This window comes from Pantherophis guttatus, chromosome 6 (genome assembly GCF_059756535.1).
Source record: "Pantherophis guttatus breed Tessera chromosome 6, ASM5975653v1, whole genome shotgun sequence".
Taxonomy (NCBI): domain Eukaryota; kingdom Metazoa; phylum Chordata; class Lepidosauria; order Squamata; family Colubridae; genus Pantherophis; species Pantherophis guttatus.
In genome coordinates, this window is record NC_142068.1 from 65391529 (window position 1) to 65413829 (window position 22301).

The 22301-nt window shown below is 37.8% G+C and overlaps 1 protein-coding gene across 24 annotated transcripts in view; it reads left to right on the plus strand.

Moving 5' to 3' along the window:
• The window catches only part of JAKMIP3 (Janus kinase and microtubule interacting protein 3), a 110912-nt gene that overhangs the window by 47352 nt on the left and 41259 nt on the right, over positions 1-22301 (plus strand). For 18 of the 24 annotated variants that reach the window (XM_087871665.1, XM_087871659.1, XM_087871660.1 and 15 more), the window contains 3 exons: positions 3125-3357; positions 8509-9006; positions 21941-22156. In XM_087871665.1, the coding sequence (XP_087727791.1) occupies positions 3223-3357; positions 8509-9006; positions 21941-22156 (849 nt within the window). In that variant the 5' untranslated portion in view covers positions 3125-3222. The remainder of the gene's footprint in view (positions 1-3124; positions 3358-8508; positions 9007-21940; positions 22157-22301) is intronic. The other 6 variants (XM_087871673.1, XM_087871675.1, XM_087871674.1 and 3 more) reach the window with 1 other exon arrangement.

Genomic DNA, 22301 nt, shown 5'->3' on the forward strand with positions numbered 1-22301 from the left:
ACTAACTTAACATCTGCATTGATTCACTTAACAACTGTGGCAAGAAAGGTCAAAAAATGGAGCAAAATTCATTTAACAATTGTCTTGCTTAGCAGCAGAAAAATTGGCCTCAATTGTGATTGTAAGTCAAGGACTATGTCTATTCACTAGAGAGGTGCAGAAATCAATGCATCTTATGCAGGTGCCTAACTTGGAGCTCCAGAAATGGCCTGATAGAAACCTGATTACAGGTAATCCTCAACTTACGACCACAACTGAGCCCAAAATTTCTGTTGTTAAGTGAAACATTTGTTAAGTGAATTTTGCCTCATTTTACGACCTTGCTTGCCACAAGTGAATCACTGCAGTTGATAAATTAGTAACCAGGTTGTTAAGCGAACCTGGTTTCTCCATTGACTTTGCTTGTCAAAAGGTTGCAAAAGGTGGTCACCTTTTTGGGACCCAACAACGGTCATAAGTATGAACCAGTTGCCAAGCATCTGAATTTTGATCACATGAATATGGGGGATGATACAAGGGTCGTAACTGTAAAAAAAGGTCATGTCACTTTTTCCAGTGCTTTTGTAATTTTGAACGGTCATTAAATGAAGTGTTGTAAGCCGAGGACTACCTGTGCTTCATATGTTGTACAGGCAAAAAAAAAAAAAAGAAAGAAAGAAACAATGAACCTACATTTTTTATATTCTAGTGTAGGAATTCTTTTTTTAAAAAAAAAATCAGTTATATAACATTTGAGCGGAATCTACAGCTTTAAAAAGAGTGCCAAATTTCTTAGAAATCGGTGTAGGGTTTTTGGAACAATGCTGCTTCGTAATAAAATTATGTCTTATTAATGAAATCATTAAGCAGAACAACCAAGAAGGAAGGGAAAAAATACACACCCAGACACAGCCCAAATCCATCCATTGCAACTTCACTGAAGATCATGGAAGATAATCTGCCAAGGAAAAAGCAAATTTCATTATACAACTGTTAAATTGATATTAATATTATGGTATATATTTTTTTCTATTTGTATTTTGATTCTTTCTTCATGCTTGCTTTTTCATGCATCGAAGTTAAAGGATCATCCAAACCAGTGGTGGGTTTCTACCGGTTCTCCCCGGTTCAGATGAATCGGTAGTGGCGGTGGTGGGAGGCTCCGCCCATCTGCCCGGATGTCTTCATGGACGCTCTATGTATGTGCAGAAGCACCGCACGCGTGCTCACAGTTCCGAACCGGTAGCGAAGTTAAGTGGAACCCACTACTGATCCAAACCTTGAAACCGACCTTAAAAACTCTGTTTATAGAAGATTAGGATGGATGCTGGGATTTCTATGTTTGGTCAATTGTTGAATAATAGCAATGAGTTTTTATTCATTTAAAGGATAAATATCATTTGTCTTTTGCCACCCACTGGCAATATTTATAACTACAACATTTATAATATTTCAGTTTGGGGCAGTGGGACATTCAGCTTCAGAAACAGCTAAATCAGACATTAATATAAACCTTGTGAGCCTAAAAATTCCAGACTTAATCTTTATGAGTACTTTTGTTTATAAATCAGTTTGATGTACAAATTTTAAAGACTGAAATAAGGAATTAAAGATCCTTGTTTTGTCAAAAAATTCAACAAATCTTAGATTTTACCTTTTAAAACAACAATAACTCTTTTGACCAGTACAGTATGTCCAAGTTCAAGATAAGATGTGTATAATCTGAAATAGAAGAGAAAAAATCAGAATTTTTTCAGCAGAGCCAGAGAACAAAGAGGGAGAAAAGTATGAAAGTTTAAGATCTCTTTCTTCTCCGTTTCCTTCTCCTTCTCCTTCTCCTTCTCCTTCTCCTTCTCCTTCTCTCCTTCTCCTTCCCCTTCCCCTTCCCCTCCTCCTCCTCTGAATTTCTAACTATGTATATGAGAATACTTTTGTTGCATCCTGAGCTCAAATCACTATGAGACTCAGAATAAAATGGCTTTGTAGATTATAAAAACCATGTGATGACAGATTTCAATATTATATTGGTTTTGTATTGGAACCGAATTCATTATAAATTAAGGATGGTGGTTCTTTGGATCTGAAGAGATAATGTGTGATAGCACCCACCAGCAATTCCTGAAATCCAACACATATTCTCTTAGTATCAGAGGACAGCCATGGAGGGCAGCTGAACTCTCCCAGAAAAAGAAAAGTTTATAAGGAGTTTTTGGTGGGTGCTTCATAAACACTTATACTTGCTCTGAACCACTGTTTTCTCCCTTTGGATCTGAAGCTCTGAACAACCCTAATATAAATCATACAGAAGTTGAGTTTACTAAAAAATGACTGGCAATGAGGCAAACAAAGTCGCCGGGCTTTGGATGGCCCTCTTTAAAAACCCAGAGAAATCCCCATTCCAAATTCCTGCAAATTCCCCCAATTATAGCCTTTAGCCATAGCTTTTTAATACTTGCAAAAACTTTATTGGGAGGCAACCTGGCATTTCTGATAAATACCGTAGTGAAGATGTTTGATCCAGAGGTGAAATTCAGCCGCTTCCTACCGGATCGCGCGATACAGTAGGGCCAACTGTGCAAAGCCCCGCCCACCCATGCAGACATCATGATGTTCCTGTTCCCCACATCCTGTTGTGATGATTTTCAGCCACTGTGAATGTGCAGAAGGCTTTGTGCATGAGCTGATGATGGCGCGTGCGAGCAAAGCAAGCAAGCGAGAGGTGCATGCACATTTGTGAATCAGTAGGGAAGGTAAGTGAATTTCACCCCTGGTTTGATCCCTCTCTGAGTGTGGTCTTTTCCCTCAATCCTTTTTGTCCCTTTAATCTCAGTGTATGCTAGTAACAGTCTTTCTTGGATTCACCACAATGGTTATAAGAGCCGTGGTGGCACAGTAGTTAGAGTGCAGTACTGCAGGATACTTCTGCTGACTGACTGCAATTTGACAGATCATATCTCACCAGGCTCAAGGTTGACTTAGCCTTCCATCCTTCTGAGGTCAGTAAAATGAGGACCCAGATTGTTGGGGGCAATATGCTGACTCTGTAAACCTCTTAGAGAGGGCTATAAAAGCACTGTGAAGCGTATATAAGGTATATAAGTCTAAGCGCTATTGCTAAGTGCTATTGCTATTTGTCTTTATGCAGGGAACTGAAACCATGTCGTGGAAGAGAATCAAGGACTAGATGAGAACAGAAGGTTCTTTCTGCCTGGGCTTTTACCCCTCTCGCCAGACCGTCTCACGATGTCAAAGAAGGGTGCCAGCTTTCGAGCTAAAGGAGAAAAACCGGACGCTTTAGCTGCCTTGCAAGCTGCTAATGAAGAGCTCAGGGCAAAGCTCACAGATATTCAAATTGAACTTCAGCAAGAAAAGAGTAAGGTGTGTATCTTTCCCACTTAATATTTTCCAGGAAAATTAAAGTTGTCCGGCCGCTTACTTCTTGCTCTCATAAGTAAACTTTGCGTGATAACCTTTATCGTCATTTTTTTTTTTTTGTGAACACACTGGCACACATTAAAAAATGAAATTTTGAAGCCCGCTCTCAAAAGAGACCTCATACCCATACATGAACATACACATACATATGCTATATATATACACACATGCATACACACACATATCCCGTTTTCTCCAAAATAAGACCTATCCCAAAAATAAGCCCTAGCATGTTTTTATGCATGCACCTAATATAATCTCTACCCACAAAATAAGCCCTACTTAAGTGCCTACACAACCGGCCAGCCAGTCATTCCATCTGGCTGCTTGCAGTGCCGCCAACACGAACTGAGGCAAGGGGGGTTGGAACTGCCCCCCACTGGCTTACCTTAGGGGTCCCACAGCCAGGCCATCCACGCCCCAACAACTGCTTTGTGGATGTGGCACTGGTGCAGTGCTTGGCCTCCTGTTCCTTTACGGCTGCGAACAAGCAGATGAAGTGGATCAGCAGCTACGTGGAATCCTGCTGGATGAGGCTCTTGAGCTACCACCATGATATATATAAGCCTCCTCCCAGAAGGTAACAAAGAAAACCAGTCATGGAGAGGATGTGTAGCATCCATGACAATACTGCAGACTCTTGTCAAGCAGTGCTTAGATGCGATGTCTTAGATAGAAGGAAGTGAACTTCCAATAATTTTTTCTGCAGTCCTCACCACTCTCTGCACCGCCTTCTTGTCCGAAACAGTAATACTGCCAAACCAAACAGTAATACAATACGAACAGGATGCTTTCAATTGTCCTGCTAGACAAAGTGGTAAGGACAGTTGAAGGAAGATGTGCTTTTCTCATACGATGCAGAAAATGAGGCGCTGCTGTGCCTGCTTCACCACTGTTGAGTGACCAAGCTAAGCTGCTAGTCATCTGCACACCCAGAAATATGATACTACTAACCACCTCCATAGTTGGATTGTTAATACACAGAGGTGTATGGCTATGTTTGCCTTTTCTGAAATCGAAAATGGTCTCTCTTGTTTTTCCTACATTTAAGCCTACTTTTAAAACTGGTCTAAAACATATTATACCAGTTCATCAAACCCTCTATCTCCTCCCAGTAATCGCCCCCATTATCATCCTGAATAAAGCCCACCAAATAGATGTCATTTTGTAATAGGATATAGCATAAGAATCCAATTGCAGAAAGATGTGGTGAACTTTAAACAAAGTCTTAGTCTTCAATATTACTCTGGAGGAATGAAGTCTGAAGATTGGTTTGGAGCCATTCTTTATAGAATGTGCATTTTGATCAATTATTCAGCGCATTCTCTAATTGGTCCCCTTTGGAGGCAAAACCAGCTGCATTGTCAGCATGTACTGTACATCAAGGAGTAGAACTGCCAGGATGGTCTTTGGAAGGGGGAGGGGGCATTGAGGTAAATCCATTCGCAGAACACATCTGATTTGCTAATTTGGCAGTTTCTATATGGGAAAAAAACCCCAAGCTATGGTTATGGTGCAGGGTGAAGCCTGAAGTATGCATTTGCTTTTAGAATAGCCAACCAGTATTTTGGCAAATATTTGTTTTCTGTGCAAACTGAGTGCTTTCATTAAAATTTCTGTATCGCTCTGTCCCCGCTCCATCTGGGTTGGGTCACAGCTTCTTCTAGATTTGGAAGTAATGGCCACATAGTATGACCCACTCCAAGCTTTATTCCGGGAGAGAATGAGAAAATAACATAATAACATGAAGCAGCAATGAAAGAATATTCAAGAATGCTGAAATATAACATAACCCAATACGGCATTCGAAGAATATTCAGGAATAATGAAGAGTACACTTTGTCAAAGAAAGAAAGACATTATGTCCTTGTTGCCAGTGAGAGAACAACCCCAAGAGAGTACAGCACACATGTATTGCCCTTTCAGTTAGGTCTGCATTGAAGTTCCATCTCGTGATAATTTGGACTAGTTTACATAGGCTCTGAACAACCATTACTCACACCCCTTTTTGATGGCTTCGTGTAACTAGAGTTTGTCAAGGACCAGATCATCTTATCTTGTGTTTGCCTGCTTAGATGAGGCCATCAAGATTAAGGAGCATTTATTTATATCATGCAGCAGTGAAATCATCTCATGGTTCAGTATTTGTTTATGTCAAGTGATAATGAGACCGCCTCAAAGTTACAGAATATTTGTTTATGTATGGTGGTAATGAGAATTTCAGAATTAAGAAATATCTGTTTCCCAAGGTTTCTGGATTGGCAATACAAGACTTGTATAAAACCAGAACAGCACTATGGATAAGGACCCCACAGCAGTATTATTAATGTGGAAACGTATTCTCTTCTATTGATTAGAATAGGATTAATATCACTACCATCCGTGGGAAATGGGCTCCATGGATTTGATCTTGAACTCTATCAAAAGTTCATAGTACCATTTTATTCCTTGCTCTTTTTTTCCCTTTAGCTCAAGTAACTGCCCATCTTTTTTAACCATACTTTCTGTTTGCATGACTTGCCAAATCAAATAATTTTGGTAGAGGTTCACAATTTGCTAAACAGTTTTGTGGAAGTTATTCCAATTTATTGGTGTAGGATTTCACTTGTCCTCTACACATTGCCTCATTTTGAAGGGTACATAAAGCATACCAATGCCATGCTAGAACACCCATTCTTGGCAAGATATGCTTATTTTTTAACATCCTTCACAGCAGACTTTCCTTATATAAAACTATGGTACCATCCTTACTTCTTGCTGGATTCCAGTACCTATGTGTCCATTACAGTCCAGTTATATCTTCCTATTCTTTAATTGGAATAAAGGTAAAATGTTGGGCATGGAAAGTGAATGTCTCTTTCATTTCAATATCATTGCCCAAGCCACCCACTGTTCTTCAGAATTTAGTTTTCTGCCTCATTTCATACACTTTATTCATAATTCCTCACTACTCTTTGACCATCTTGCCTATTCAGCTCCCCAGCTGCTAGACTGGATGAATATAAAGTAAAACAAATTCTGATTCTTATAAATGTCTGGATATGTATGTGTGAGTTCATGCATACATATAGCACTGCACTGATTGGGTTAACAAGTGCCATCTAAATATGTAGGATGACATTTCCCAGAATTTTTTGAAATTGTAGTCCAATCCATCTAGACCAGGATTGTCAAACTCACATTGTCACAGCGGTGTCACATGATGTATCGGGACTTTTTTCCCCTTTGCTAAACCGGGCGGGAACAGCACGTGATGCATCCGGCCTGCGGGCCATGAGTTTGACACCCCTGATCTAGAGGATATGTGATCAAGAAAAGCCACAATTAGTTACCATCTTTAAATTTACCTTAAAAAAGAATCCTAAATATTTTAGTGAAGAACATACTTGAGCATACTTGAACAACGCAATTCAGATTTAAGAATTACATGCTAGATACTACTTTTTGAGGAAAAAAAACCAGGATTGTAGGATTAAAAGTATCTAGGTGCTTTGCAATTCACATATATTATTCCACTATTTCCCACTATTCCTGTGCAAGTTCATCTTAAAATTTAAAGCATTATCCTGTCCAGTTATAACAGATATATAGATTAAATAAAAGCTATTTTAGATTACAGTATTGATTGTATTGGACATTGCTATAACTGATGATATAATCAGCTTGCATAGCAAACTGACTTGTCACTAATGAAAAATAAGCCATCTGTTAGGTTAGGCATATCTTACATGTTGTTAATACCAGCTGCAGATAAGCAATTATAGGCCAGTGTTCTGCAGTTATGCATCTCTTTCAATTAGGAGTTTTAATGTGACTCCAAATTCTTGTACAAATTATATTCTGAATAACTCGGCAACATTGTAGTATTAAACTCCTGCTTGCAACAGTTTCATTCCTAACAGGACACTGCTAAAAATTCATGTGTATGTTATTTAAAAGTGTTGGAAGAAATGTCCTTCTGGACATTCAGTTCCAAATGGGGAAAAAGGCACTGGAAACATGGAGACTGCTTGGAAAGATGGTTTAATGGTGACAGAACCACATGCTTTTGAGGTCCTGGTCCTGCTTCAAGATGTTGGGTGAAGGAGAAAAGGGGGGGGGGGAGGGCAGAAATGCCGAGAGTCCCTTCATTTTATATCCTCTCTTGGGACCCATCTTAGTGTTTCCTGTTCCTGTATAAGAAATGTATCCTGATTGGTTGTCAGACTCCCAGGGGGTGGGGGTCTTAGCTTTGCTGGCTGATGTAATCTTCCCAGGTGCAATGTAGTGAGTTTCTGCTGCTATATGGGTCCCATTATGTCCTTAATGGCCCATTGACAAAGGTGGGGGGAATGAGTGAGCTGCAGGGAGCTGCTTCAGTGGTGGGTTGCCCCTGGTTCAGACCGGTTCTATAGAACTGGTAGTAAAACCGAGCAAAGCGAGCATGCACGTGCGATCCCGTTGCAGACTGGTAGTAAAGGTAAGTAGAACCACCCCTGAGCTGCTTTGTCTTTAAAACATGTTTCTTCATTTCTCATCCAAGGAAATATAATGTTCTGCCTTTTTAATATTTCCTAAAATATTTCATTCTTCTAGGAGAAGGGTGGGTGCTAACTTCCTTCAAAAGTACGGTTCAAGCAAGTCATATTTTCATCTCTGGCACTGTTTATTAACTTTTGAGAAAGCTCCGAAATGAAATCTGTTTCTGATATTGGAAAATAGGAAAGTGTATGAATTTCTGATATTGGAGGAATCAGCTGGTTATGAGACCTTTCAGGAAGGGTTAGAGTCCAGAAGATACACCCAGTCCTGTTATACATTGCTACATTGATTTGGAATTTTACCATATATAGAATTCACATAAAATTTATTTTCTCTGACTGAATGGAGGAATTCCCTACAGAAAAAAAAATTAGGAAGCTTTGATGTCAGAAACGCTGAAAAAGGACTAAGGGTGGCCCACCTACACAAGTTTCCTTTGATCTTTTGTGAACTGAGGGATTATCACCCTGCCAATTGAATCATAAGAATTTTCAATAGTACATGGAATAATGCGTATAATTCTGTGGTAAGATGCTGTTTTAACACACTGAAGGTTCTTTCCTTGTCTTTTAGGCCAGCAAATTGGAGAGGGAGAAAAACCAAGAAGCTAGGCAGATTAAAGAACACGAACAGCATAAAAACACAGTCATTGTAACGGAACTCAAGGCTAAACTTCATGAAGAAAAAATGAAAGAGCTCCAGGGTGTTCGCGAAGGACTTTTAAGACAGCACGAGGCTGAGCTTCTTAGAGTTATCAAAATTAAAGATAATGAAATTCAAAGACTCCAAACCTTACTTAACGCTGTACGAGATGGGACACCTGACAAGGTTAAGACGGTACTCTACTCTGAAGCAAAAGAAGAGGCCAAGAAAGGATTTGAAGCGGAGAAAATTAAAATGCAGCAGGAAATTTTGGAACTGAAGGGGGCTAAGAAACAAGTGGAGGAAGCTTTATCGGTAGTCATTCAAGCTGACAAAATAAAAGCAGCAGAGATACGGAGCGTTTATCACCTACATCAAGAAGAAATTACCCGAATAAAGAGAGATTGTGATCGGGAAATTCGCAGGCTGGTATGCAGTTTTCCATCATTTTGATTATTTTAATAGAAGGAAGTAAATGTTCTTTCCCTGTTGTTTACACTGACAATAATTAAATATAGATGGCCATTTAATAAGGGGAAGTGAATGTTGTTTCCATGTTGTTTACACTAAAAATAATTTAATATAGATGGCCTAGCATCCTCCTTTTGGACAGCTAATCTAGATAGATCCTTCAGATCTTTTTTCCAACACTAATGAAAAGCTCATTAGATGTGGTTATCTCTGCAATGGATGCTCTGTGACCTTTTGTCACAAGCTGTCGCTGGCTGAAAGATTTGATTCTGGTTGTCGATTGCATTGTTGCCATGTCATCTGCTCCAAATTATAATTAATTCCATCTGGATTATGAGCTTCTCACAAAAATAAATTGGTATTCTGCAGAAGTTGGGGTTCCTTTCTAACTTTCCAAGCTTGAAAAACAGGTATGTGATATTAGCATAAAGATTTCTTTTGCACTTCTTGTATTGTGTATTGATTATGGAAATAATGACATTTCTTTTTCAGTCTCCTGGATGTGCAGATTTTAAATTTACCTGCATAAATTATTGGTTGCTTTACTGTTCTTATCATGGAGTAATAGAAGTGAAGTGTCTGAATTATATAGTAGGGAAAGTGTTTCAACTCTGTCTTGGACACATTTGCTCTATTGTCAGAGGCTTCTAAAAGGAGCATTGCTGAAAGTACGTAGATTTGGAAATAAAGTATTGTTTTATAAAGCATTAAAGACTTTTTAATCCCTGCTGAAATCTATTGTATCTATTTCTATCTTTGGAATTTTGTATTCTATTACCAAGTGAGTTGATTAAGTTGGCGAAACCACAGAATGGTCTCTAGATCCAATATTTAAGTTAAGTATAATCACTTCAAGAATTTCAAAATCATTTCACAACCTAATATAAAAGAAATAATTCTCTTGGAATTCAGTGAAACTTACTAAATATAGCATTGTTTGATGGTGGCCACTGAATTCAAGCTGAGAGGTTTCATATGTGATATTTTATAAAACTACAAAGTACTTACATAGAGCATGTAGCTAGGCATGTTTTTATGCAGCTAAATCCACACACAGAACATTTATTTCTGTTATCCTGCACATTTAAATTGTGCAATGCTTTCCATATAGAAAAATAAGTAATTTATAATTAGTCTTCCTTTCTTTCAATTTTCAGACTAACATACTTGCATTATATAAATTTGTATAAATCATTCAAAAGTACTTTTGAAAGGTTTAAAATGATATCTTTGGATAATGTGTTTGTGATGTTTTGTGTTTATTTTTCTTTCCTCCCCAACAGGTGTTTAATTTTCAGATTTTGGGATTGTAATTGTTATCACAATTACAGTATATTGAAGTTGTTAAAAGTATTTAACCAAAAGATTTAAAGTGATGGTATCCTCTACTTTAGTAAACAATTTTAATTTTAATGCACTAGCTAGGATAAAATAGTATAGGTTCTATAAAGGGAATTTATAAAGGAATAACATTGACCACTGGCAATCAAATCAAATCCAATTTGTAAAATGTAAAAGCAAAAGGGAAAACTGTTACTGGTGTACTGCCTCTATCTTTCATAGTTATTTTCTGCATTAATGTATTCTTTAGCATGAATTTAGGCAGCCTGAAATGTAGAAAAAGCAATGTACAAGGAAGGAATAAGCTATGCTCAGTCCCATCACTGTTTTTTCACCTCTTCTCTTCATAATCATTATTGTCAGATTGAAGTGGGGAAGATGTCCAAGAAATTTCCACAATACATCATGATAACATCATATCCTGCAATCTACATTGTGAAGCGTGAAACTGTGACAATGAAAGTTTTCTACTTCAAAACTTTACATGCTATTAATATGCTAATTCTGTTTCATCTGATATTGCCTGCTTTAGAATGCTTGAAGAAGGCTATTTAAAATTGTAGCTGTATCTTTCAAGATAGCAGAAACATGTATTGATCAATATTGCTATGTAGTTTTGATGGATTGTAGCTCCTGGTATGTAAAGTCAGTAGGAACGTCTCCTCAGCAATGATTAATGCTGTTCTCATCAGCACCAAAGGAGCAGAAATAGTTTCTGTGTCATCCAAATAATTTATCCAATTTCTATACTGCCCATCACATTTGCATGACATTAAGCAGTTTACAAATAAAAATAATCCATAATTTGTACTTGAAATGCTTTATTTTGTTGAGTTAGGTAAAATAAAAGCCTCAATTGTGTGAAGTTCAGCTCCTGATGAGTAAAAGAGCACATGCTGTTTTCTTGGAAGTGGCATGGAAGTATTTTGCCCTTGTCTTTTTTCAAAAAAGATGTTTTTTTCAACTTTAGCATACATCTCTAGGAAGTGCTGGAAGTCTCCCATCAAAGTATTATGTCCAAAAGCCTTGTTTGGCTTTTCAAGATTAGCCAGAGTTGGTTAAGTGTTGTCACCTGATATAGAGAAGAGTTAGCACTGTGACTAATATGATAACCTCCTAGTTTGGGTATGGGACACTGTGTCCCTAAATTATCTCTTTTTCCCCAAATATTTCATCTTTTCCTAATCAAACTCTTTTTTGTAACTTTAGATTTGGCATTGATTTAATAAAGTAATTGTATTTAAAAACGGCTCCATGTGCAAAGATTATACAATTACACAACTAATTACTATATATGTTTCAGGACAAGTATGAGATTAGATAAATTTGGAAATTCTAAAGTGAGACTTTAGCTCTTATTATACAGTGTTATTGAATCTGTCCCATGTAACAGTCTTTTGCCTTGTAGTGGACTGAAACACATATATTTTTAGTGGCTTACAATTGTTTAAGCCCCAAAGTTCCATTTAAAATGTATCTCTATCAGGAAAAACATAATTCTTTAATCTCAGAGCTACCAGTTGTGTGATGGTCTCCTGACAAGGATTTTAATAGATGGCAGTTCAGAAACTTTATATAGTTTAATGTTTTGTTGAAATCTCTCTTCTCCAAAGTTTTTTGTCCTAATTTAAAAAATTAGTTTTGTTTTCTTGTTCTCAACCTGCTTGAGAATTTCTTTTGAACTTCTCTTTAGGAGTAGCAGAAACAGAAAATGTGTTTTGTTTTGAACATGAAACAAGCATTTTGTGGTATGTGGGGATGACCTTGGGAGACACGAGTAAGAGCTGCAGCCTAACCGTGGTCATGCAAAAGGTATCTCAGCCCAGAGAAACAGAAAACAGAGTAGAAAGAGTTTCAAAAACACCCTCCCTGTTTTTCTGGAAAACAAGGGAGGGAACAAATTCTTTCAAACTTGCAAGATTCAGTTTCTGTAACCTTTCAGTAAAGTTTATGCTTCTTTTCTGGTCTACTTCAAAAGATTGAGAGTGTCGATTTGCTAAACCCTTCTGAGAGGGTGGCAGTTCAGTAGAACACAGTCTAAAACGGGTGTCAAACTCAAGGCCCACAGGCTGGATCTTGCCCATGGGGTGCTTAGATCTGGCCCATGAGGCCACCCTGGAAACAGTGAAGGACCGGCCTCTGCCAGCAAAAATGGAGCTTGGGACAGCCGAGCTCTATTTTCACTGGCAGAGGGCTGCAGGAGGCCATCGTGGCCAAAAATGGAGCTCGGGAGCCCATTTTCACTGGCAGAGTGCTCGGGCCACCACAGGTGCCCCCAACATGAGCGACATCAAGTTGGCCATTCCCACCCTCACCCTGGCCACACACACCCTTCCCCCTGAGGTCAAACACGACCCTGATACGGCCCTCAATGAAATTGAGCTTGACAGCCCTGCCCTAGAATATTTTGGATATCTTGAGTTTTAGCGGAATTTTAAAGATATATGAAGCCAAACTGAATGCCGCTGCCTCCTCCTTCTCCTCTTCTTCCTCCTCCTCCTCCTGTCTGCCCATCAGTCTTCCAAGTGCCTCGCTTTCCCAAGTTTCCAACAGGGAAGATTGAAGGGCTCAGACTGGAAGACTGATTGGTTATGCTATGTTTGAAGTTGAGGCAGCTAAGGGGAGGGGAGGAATGGGAAGAGGGGAAGTAAGTTGGTTGGATATGTAGCAGGAATGGTGCAGTGTGAGGCGGGTTGGACTAGATGACTTCTAAGATCTTTTCAGCTCTATGATTCTATGATATTGGGCAATTAAAGGCAATTGCAAGAAAAAGCTCCTTGATATTTTTTCCCACCAAGACATCTCTGCCCAGAAGTACAAGTTTCATATGAATGTTTTGTGTATGAAATATTTTGCACATACCTGCCTCTTTGTGCTGATGCAGCTTACTCTTTTGTCAGAAATGGTGGAAGTTCTCCTGCTAACTTTGCTCCTTTCTTTAGAGAGACTTCCCTAATTCAGAAACTTCTCTGATGGTCCATCCTTCCCAATCTGAAAATAGCCCAATGGGAAGCATCCCTCAACACTAGGGGTGAAATGCTCCCGGTTTGGAACGGCTCAGGCGAGTAGGTAGCGATGGCGGCAGGCAGTTCGGAGAACCGGTAGCAAAAATCCCTGCCCCTGCCCCCCATGCCCAGCTGAGCCGGGCGATCATCAGAGGCTTTTTTTCTTTTAAATGGCTCTGATGAGCCAAGCTCTGACGATCCCAGCTGAGTTGCCTAATCAGCAGAGGGTTTTTTAAAAACCCTCTGACGATCAGGCAATTCAGCTGGGATCATCAGAGTCTTTTGAAAGCATTTTTTTTACATGGTTTTACATGTAAAAAATGGTTTTAAAAGTTTAAAAAAAATTGGCCACGCCCACCCAGTCACATTACCCCCCCCCACTTAGCCACTCCCACAGAACCGGTAGTAACAAATTTTAGATTTCACCACTGCTCAACACCATCTGCTATGGTAGTTAACTGAAGCCCAGGAAGACATAAAATCTGTTCACATCTTTTACCCTTGGCCACCTTATAACTAGACAAGTGCAAAACCTCTGCATTCAGGGGAATTTCACCAATATGTTCTTCTGAAAAAATAATAATTCAAAGATAATTCTCTTTAATCAAATTGCGCAAGAACTGATAGGGAAAATGATTCCGTCTCATCAGTTTTTTGTGGATTTAGATATCCCCATTGGACAAATTTAGGAAAATGGTAAAGGCCAACAGGTCACATGAGAAAAGTGTTACAGCTAACATTCCCCTGGAGAAATGCAACCTATTAAATAAAATATCAGTTTACTAATCAGGCCAGTGGGTGACATTTCATGTTTATATTAATGACCCAATTCAGTCATAAATCTTGGATTGCTTGGATCTATGAAAATTGTACAGAGAAGAAAGTTTGATTGCATGTTGATATATAATTTGGCATTTTAGATTAATGCCACAGAAAAAACGAGATGAGCAAATCATATGATGCAGTAATTATTTGTAATGTTTTCTCTTTCTCATGTCATCCAGAGACCACATATTAATCAGCTTGCTATTGAATTATTATAGATTTAATTCATTAACTCATAAAACATATGATTGAACAATATATTAAACAAATAGAGAATCTTTTATTTTCTATTTTTAAGTATAACTGATCAAAATCGGTTTTTTCCCCCTGCTGGGTTTAGCTGAATTTAAAACAATTTCTTTACACTCTATTTTGTACTGAATATATGCTTTTGCAATGAATATATACTTTTTGATCATACTTTAATGCAGTTGTCAAATATGTGCTAATCCTTTATCAAAGCTCTTGAGCTCATTCTAGTTTGCATATTCTGGATAAAAGTTCCTACTGTGCATAATACACTTGAGGAAAAAATACAAAAGAAATTATAACTTTGAAGATATTTCCTCTTCATTTAATACCATATACAGTCATATCACATGCATCATCTTATTTCTATTGCTTCTTTCATCCACACAACACCTAGACACAAATTAGGAATTGATCAAAGCAAAAAATAAAAAAAAAATAAAAAAATACACAAAAGAAAACACTTGTCCGTCACAAGATAACCATTTATTTTCAGTTATTTACTGCAAATATCAAGTGAAGTATTAGATAAGTCTACACAATGAATTGTATTTCTGATTTGTCACACAATATTTTTTATTTATTATTTCATAGGCCACTGCTGAAGCCAACCCTACTGTCTCCTTAATTTCCTTTTTCCCTGATCAGAAGCAGCATTAGATTGATTTGCCATTATTCTAGGACATGAGGTCAAAAATTTAAAGAGCAAAATTCACCTATGTCCGCATGGGAATCTGCCATGCAAGGAAACCACCAGAGGGAATTTGTGAAATGACAGGTTTGATTGAACTGTGCAATTTGAGTCCCATATGATTAAACTTTATTGGGAGCATGGGAAGATTGTATAATACCATTTGGTGCTTCATATCAGGAGAAAAAAATTGATGTGTCAGGTAATCCCAAAACATTTAACACACGACCGTAACTTATTTCAAACATCTTAATGAGGAATGGGACTGTCACATCAGATTCTCATACCTATGAATGGTTATTATAATGTCCATACAATGCTAAGGTCAGGGTTTAGGGAACATTGGGTACAATCCCTCAATGCTGCCACACACCTGGAATATTACCATCCATCCTCTTTCACACAGGCATACAGACTTGCATGGGAACTTGGGTCGCAAAGAACCCACAAACTAAAATACTCTTCCAGATGTGCAGCTCTGTCTTTAAATTGTAATACAGCCCAATTTACCAAGGTGAATCTACACTGATAGACTGAGATTTATTAGTTATAATATATAACATGGAAAAATAATCTAAAGGCAAAAACCCACAGAGAAACCATAACAACAGAAAATGTTTACGTGATTTCTTATGACTTTCATAGGTGTGTTTAGAAAATGGGGGGGGGACCTGTAACTCAGTGTTGAAATAATAGAAAATACTTGTAACTCGGGTTTTAGATTTTGGCAGTGGTTTGCTCTCCGAGCTTGCCATTTAGCTCCCAAACCTCTCATTACCAGGCTAGGTAACATTATCAGCAGATCTGCCATAGAAGTGTCTTGTCCTCTTTAGCTTATATATGTCTTGTGTGCCAGTGTGGTCAGTTGGTCACATCAGGTTTAACTTGTCAAAAGACCCCAGTTCCACCTTCATCAGCATTTGCAAAAGATTTCAAGCCACTGCTACAAAATTAGAAGTATTTGAGGGCTCTTTCAATAAATAGATGGCTAGATAAATCAATTATTACTTGAGTATCATCTCATGTGGTAAGATGCCTTCTAATGACATAATCATTTTCTGAATAGTTTTTATCCCAGAGCTATAAGTGCACTCAACAATGAACTATAGGGCCACCATCAGTGAGCTGTTGGACAGTATTACTTGGTCTGTTGTGTGGATGTTTGGGTGGTTTAGGGGTGGAGAATTTGAGGATTGTTATGTGTGTTATACCTGGTCTTTGGGTGTTAAGTGAATTTTGTCGTATGGGTATACTGTGTATACATGTACAATGACAATAAAGTTATTCATTTATTTTATAATGCCAGTTTTTCCAACCTGATCACTTCCAAATAGATGGACTACAGCAGTGGTGGTGAACCTTTTACTCACTGAGTATCGAACAGGCACACACTTTGTGTGCTTTGCACACGTGCAGCTCCTCCCCGTGTGCTGTGCGTGCAGCTGCACCACCTGCTCATGTGCACGGCTTTCATATGCGCTCTGCGTGCATGCGTGCAAACATCATCTACACATGTGCGTGCTGTGCGCAACTACTCTTGCACGTGTGTGCAAATGCACACGTGTGCACAGGAGAGCTCCAAAGACCATCTGGGTCCCCTGAATTGAGCGCACGAACACTAGTTGGGGTGTGCACGCATGCACAACTGCAGGTGAGTTGGGTGACAGCTTGCGTGCCTGGAAAGATGGCTCTGAATGCCACCTCAGGTACGCATGGCATAGATTTGCCATCATAGAACTATAGCTTCTATCATCTCAAACGAGGGACACGCTGACATCTTGACTAACACGGTCATGTATTTTCTACTGTCTCAGAATTTTAGTTATTCTAAAATAATAAAAGGGGTGACATGATAGCAGTGTTCCAATATCTCAGGTGCTGCCACAAAGAAGAGGGAGTCAAGCTATTCTCCAAAGCACCTGAGGGCAGGACAAGAAGCAATGGGTGGAAACTAATCAAGGAGAGCAGCAACTTAGAACTAAGGAGAAATTTCCTGAAAGTTAGAACAATTAATCAGTGGAACAATTTGCCTCCAGAAGTTGTGAATGCTCCAACACTGGAAGTTTTTAAGAAGATGTTGGATAACCATTTGTCTGAAGTGGTGTAGGGTTTCCTGCCTAAGCAGGACGTTAGATTAGAAGACCTCCAAGGTCCCTCCCAACTCTGTTATTCTGTTCTGTTCTTTATTAATAACCAACTAAAATATATGATAAGGTCTTTGAAAGACAAACTTCTGATGCTACATCCCTCATATACTCCATTAGAATTTTTCCTGCAGAAAATGAGGAAGCTATATATTAGTCAATGACCGGAGATGGATTTTCTAATAGTTGTGCCCAGGAAAGATTTGTTTTGTACAGAGATGTTTCACATTAAAAATATGGCCTTTTCTTTTCTGCAGCTTATGCTGGTATAAGCTATTAACAATGCTAATGAAGACCATCGTGCTATAAGCAACTGACATTACAAATTATGTGTTGGTTTTAATGCAGACTGGTAAATAATAGCCAGGGCTCTGAAAGCCAGCTGATTTAAAAAAAAAAAAACAACACACAGTAGTGAAGATGGCAGAGACTGAAGAGAGAAAGAGAGACAAGAGGGGGGAAAAAACCCATATTTCATAGCACAATGTTTCCATAATTGGCAGCAGTAGAGCTCGCAAGCTGTTTATTAATTAAAATGCAGTCTTGGTAGAGTCAACCTGCTAAATTCAAAGTGGAAGTAGCCATGCTGTTAAGCAAGGCATTTCCTTAAAGATGATTGGTTATTACTCTCATGTATATTCATTGAGTCTGTTTCACAAGTAGGCCTTTTTACTGAAAGTAGGTGGTAAAAATTCTAAGCAAGGCGAGACATAGAAAGCAATGCTCTCAAGAGCGATGAATGAAAGGTGTGGGATAGTTTTGGGGGTAGACAAACCTGAACGCTGATGCAGGCCTCCCAGTGAGTTGTGTGTGTGTGTGTGTTTTTTTTAATCATACGTCTTCTTTGTCTTGAGACTAGTATGGAGCAAATATGTTGCAAGAAAGTGTTTGCTTGAATGTTTTTTTTATATTGGTATGAATATCTTTGTGTAATTTTTCTAATGTGCTCTCTATATAATCTAACTTTTTAATTTGTGCTGTCATTGTTCTAAATAATCCTTTTAAATAATCATCCTATAGTAACCATAGAAAATGTGTCTTGTGTTGTTTTGCTGTGGCTTTTTTTTAAATGCACAAAATATACAATCCTTTTTTTTTTCAGAAATGAAAATATTAATAATCAATGTCACTAACTGAACCTTTTTGTTTTTTGTTTTATTTTTGGGTATTCATGTTGAGATGAATGGAAATTTAGCAGTCTTCTATTTTTTTAAAAAAAAAATCCTTCCTTTGTAGCTATGATAGAGCTTTTTAAGGCATTTAATGGGAAATGACAAAAAGCAGAGCTTGTAGAAGGGCAACCTAAAGGTACATTTATATGTGTGTGGGTAGGATTTTAATGTGGTCTAAGAAATGTATGTTTGGGGGAGTAGTGCAATTACAGTTTAGTTACATTACAGATGTGAAAATAAATTACCCTTCCCTATTCTTCTGTGTACAGTATTTCCTGTGAATGTACTGACTGAATGATGTTTTATGGCTGATGTTTTCTCTAGGGTGATGTAATGGTATGTGGGAATGAGCTGGGGAAATGGGGAAGAAATATTGCCTAGGGAACAGTCTGATAAGAGCGGCTGTAGCCAGAGCCACATAATGGATGGAGAAAGAGACTCAGAAGAGACTGTTCTCAGGCTGTAAAGGAGATAATGGGATATTTGTACATTCAGACTTGCAAGATTCTGTTAATGTAACCTTACAATAAAGTAGAATTAGCTCATTTCATTGTGTTTCCTGTTTGTACTACCTGGGAAGGCTGACAGGTACGTTCAAACAAAATCACAAAGGGAAAACAAAGACAGGATAGCTTAGAGGTGCTTTATAGTGCGTGCATGCAATTTCCACCACTATTACCACTATCCCCCCCAAAAAAAAAATCTGCCAAAGACCCCTATTTTTTAAAAAAATCATGTTTTGTTTGCATTTCACTTGAAGTTACACATGAAGAGAAAAGGAACTAGCAGAAAACAGAAATTTGTCTAAGTAGAAATTTCCATGTTGAATGGCTTCCCAACATTCAGGATGAATTGGCCTTGCTTACATCTTGACCCATTAATCGGTACTTTTCATCAACAGACACAGTTTGCATGGGCTTCACCAGCATTCATAAACATATCAAATTGTCTTTACACTGACCAAGCCATTTAATTTGTTTTAAATTTAGCTTTTGCTACTGCCTCTTTAGTTTGTAATCCCTTTTATCCAAAGTTAGAAAAACTAGATTTGGAGGCTGCTCTTAACTAATTAGTCCTAGGAAAAAAAATATCATGTATGTTGACTCACTATTTTGAAGCCCACAGTTGACTGCCTCAGTTCAATTTCAAATTTTTCCAGTATCTACTATAGACACCAGACTATATACACTACAGTATCTTTTAGAAGAAAGTTCTGTTTTGCTATCTAGATAATAGGGCAAGATTCTACTGGGTTTCAGACACTGACAAGTGAAAATAGCTTTATATTAGAATTTATGAGAACTTTGAAGAACTTCCAAAAGCGCTGGAATCTATTGGATATGTTGCAGCTTTTGAAATTTTGTATCAAGTATGGGATTGTATTAGATCAAAGGACATAAACTGAACATGTACCTCCAAAGCTTATTCATTCAGAAGTTTCAATTTTTATGTTTAATGTGATAGAAAATAAACCATTAAATGTGACTAAAATATTACTGTATCTGCATTAAATTTTAGTAACTTACTTAATTTCACATAAATTTAAGCAAAATGATGCTTTTGCTCTAGTCCTGCCTTTGACCCCTAAATTGTTGCTTTCCTCAAAGTAATCAATGTTTAAGACTTCTTCTTACTATCATTCTAACTTTTGGTATCAGCCTTCCTAAATCTGGAATACAACAGATACATAATCCACATTAGTGTCCAGCCACACTCGGATTGGTGAAGATTTTAAGAATTGGCCCAATACAACAGGAAGACACCAGGTTGGGTAATACTATTTATATAGAAAAAATAAGGGGCATGGCTAAAATTTCTTGTGAATTCAGAATGAACTTTAACTCATGCTTCAGATTTTTGTTTTTACCATCTTTAGGTAGTAAAGCAAATTAGAATTCCTCCACAGAAGTGGAAATGTTTACCTTAAATATAGGTTCTCTACATGTGGTGGACCATGTATATAGTAAATGTATTTATTTTCTAGATATATTTGTGGTCTTTTAGGACCTATTTTTAAAAGTGTAAAAATAAATGAATATGGTTGCAGTGATCATTAGCCAGCATATAGAACCATTATACTAAATGGCATTACATGGCTTCTTAAAATAAACAAAGTTCCTTCAATCCTTGAAACTGTAAATTTCCTAAGTACAGTAAGACCCTGAACACCGAGGAATATTTTTTTTATATAATCACTGGCTGCCAAATAGCTATCATTGAAAAGTTGGCATAAACAGCAACACAGGTCTTAATACTTTGGTGAATTTGAATTCTGCAGCATTTTGTGAACTATATTAACAATAATATCCTGTGTTTTGGGTTGTAATGTAGTTGATTTTCTATATAATCAGCAATAAATGAATCATTCTAAAAAAACCTTTGAGTTATTAGAAAATATCTTTCTGAATGTCCCTTCAAAAATAGCCCATTCATTCACTGCTGTTATCTGTTCTGTATTTTTGTAATACAAAAAGCAGGAGCTAAACCAAAGATTGCTGAAACTTTCTGAATATAGTCTTCTCCTCTCAGTAATAAATCAAGTTTCAGTTTAAAGCATAAATTATTTTCCTTACTTAGCAAATTCCAAATGGAAAGCACTGTATATATGTAGTATTACTATAGGTCACACAGTCAGCCAGATATTGATGATGGTGATAATGATGACGATGATGATGATGATGATTTACACTACAATGAGAAATCATTCTTTCCAGTTCTTTAGCTAATGTTGGCCTTCGTATGCGTCAATTCTTCCCAAGAACCTAGCATGTCATAATGTATTGACATAGTATATGTGCAGATTCAAGCCACTTTTGTAATTGACCCATGAAAATTTTGTAAATGCACAAATTGCATTTTGTGCAATATTTTTTGGGTATGACACTGGGTGTGACAATAACGGTAGAGACCACCACAGCAGGTTTATGCCATAATTTTTCAATTTTGGTTTTTCAGATCTTGACACTTTGTAATCTCCAGTTCTTTGTCTTCTTTCTACTTTCTCCTGGAATTGCCTCATCAATTATCTACACTTTTTTTTCAACCACAGTTAAATTTGGTGTGTTATGAGCCCAAACTTTATCAGTTTCTATTCAGAAATTCCACAATCTGCTCCTTCTTGACTACTTTTTCAACTGTATGTTACCATATGTTTCATTACTGTACTGTGTTTCATTACTGGCATATGATCATTTTTACAGATGTTCCAATGAATCACTTTGGCGACTGTGTTATGATGATGATATGATGATGATGAATTATACCTCTGTCAAAAGACTTTTATTGCAGCATTCCCAAACCTGGTTGTGCTTACCAATAATATGGGTTTGAAAGCTATAGAACTGAATCCAGTGTTTGTTCACCGCTTTCTGTAATCTAACATATTCCCTAAAGCTAGGATGCTGCCAGTTTCCATGGCAACTGAAGAACTGTACTGTATGTGATTGTATTTTATTCTCCTTGTAGATGGAGGAGATCAAATTTAAAGACAGAGCAGTCTACGTGCTGGAAAAAGAGTTAGGGGTTCAAGCTGGGCATACTCAGAGACTTCAACTCCAAAAGGAGGCTTTAGATGAACAGCTGTCCCAGCTCAGAGAGGCTGACCGGCATCTGAGTAGCCCCAAGCGGGAAGTTCCTCATCCAAGTGGTGCAGGAGACACTTCAGATCACTCAGGAAGTCCTGTAAGCACTTTCTAGTAGTTTTCCCTAAAACCACAAATTGTGCCAAAATCTTGATGAGTGACTGCCCAGACCAGCAAAGTTGGTTTTGATTTGTTTGCTTATTTGCTTGCTTGCTTGTTTTAAAAGCAAGTAAGGTTGAGGAAAC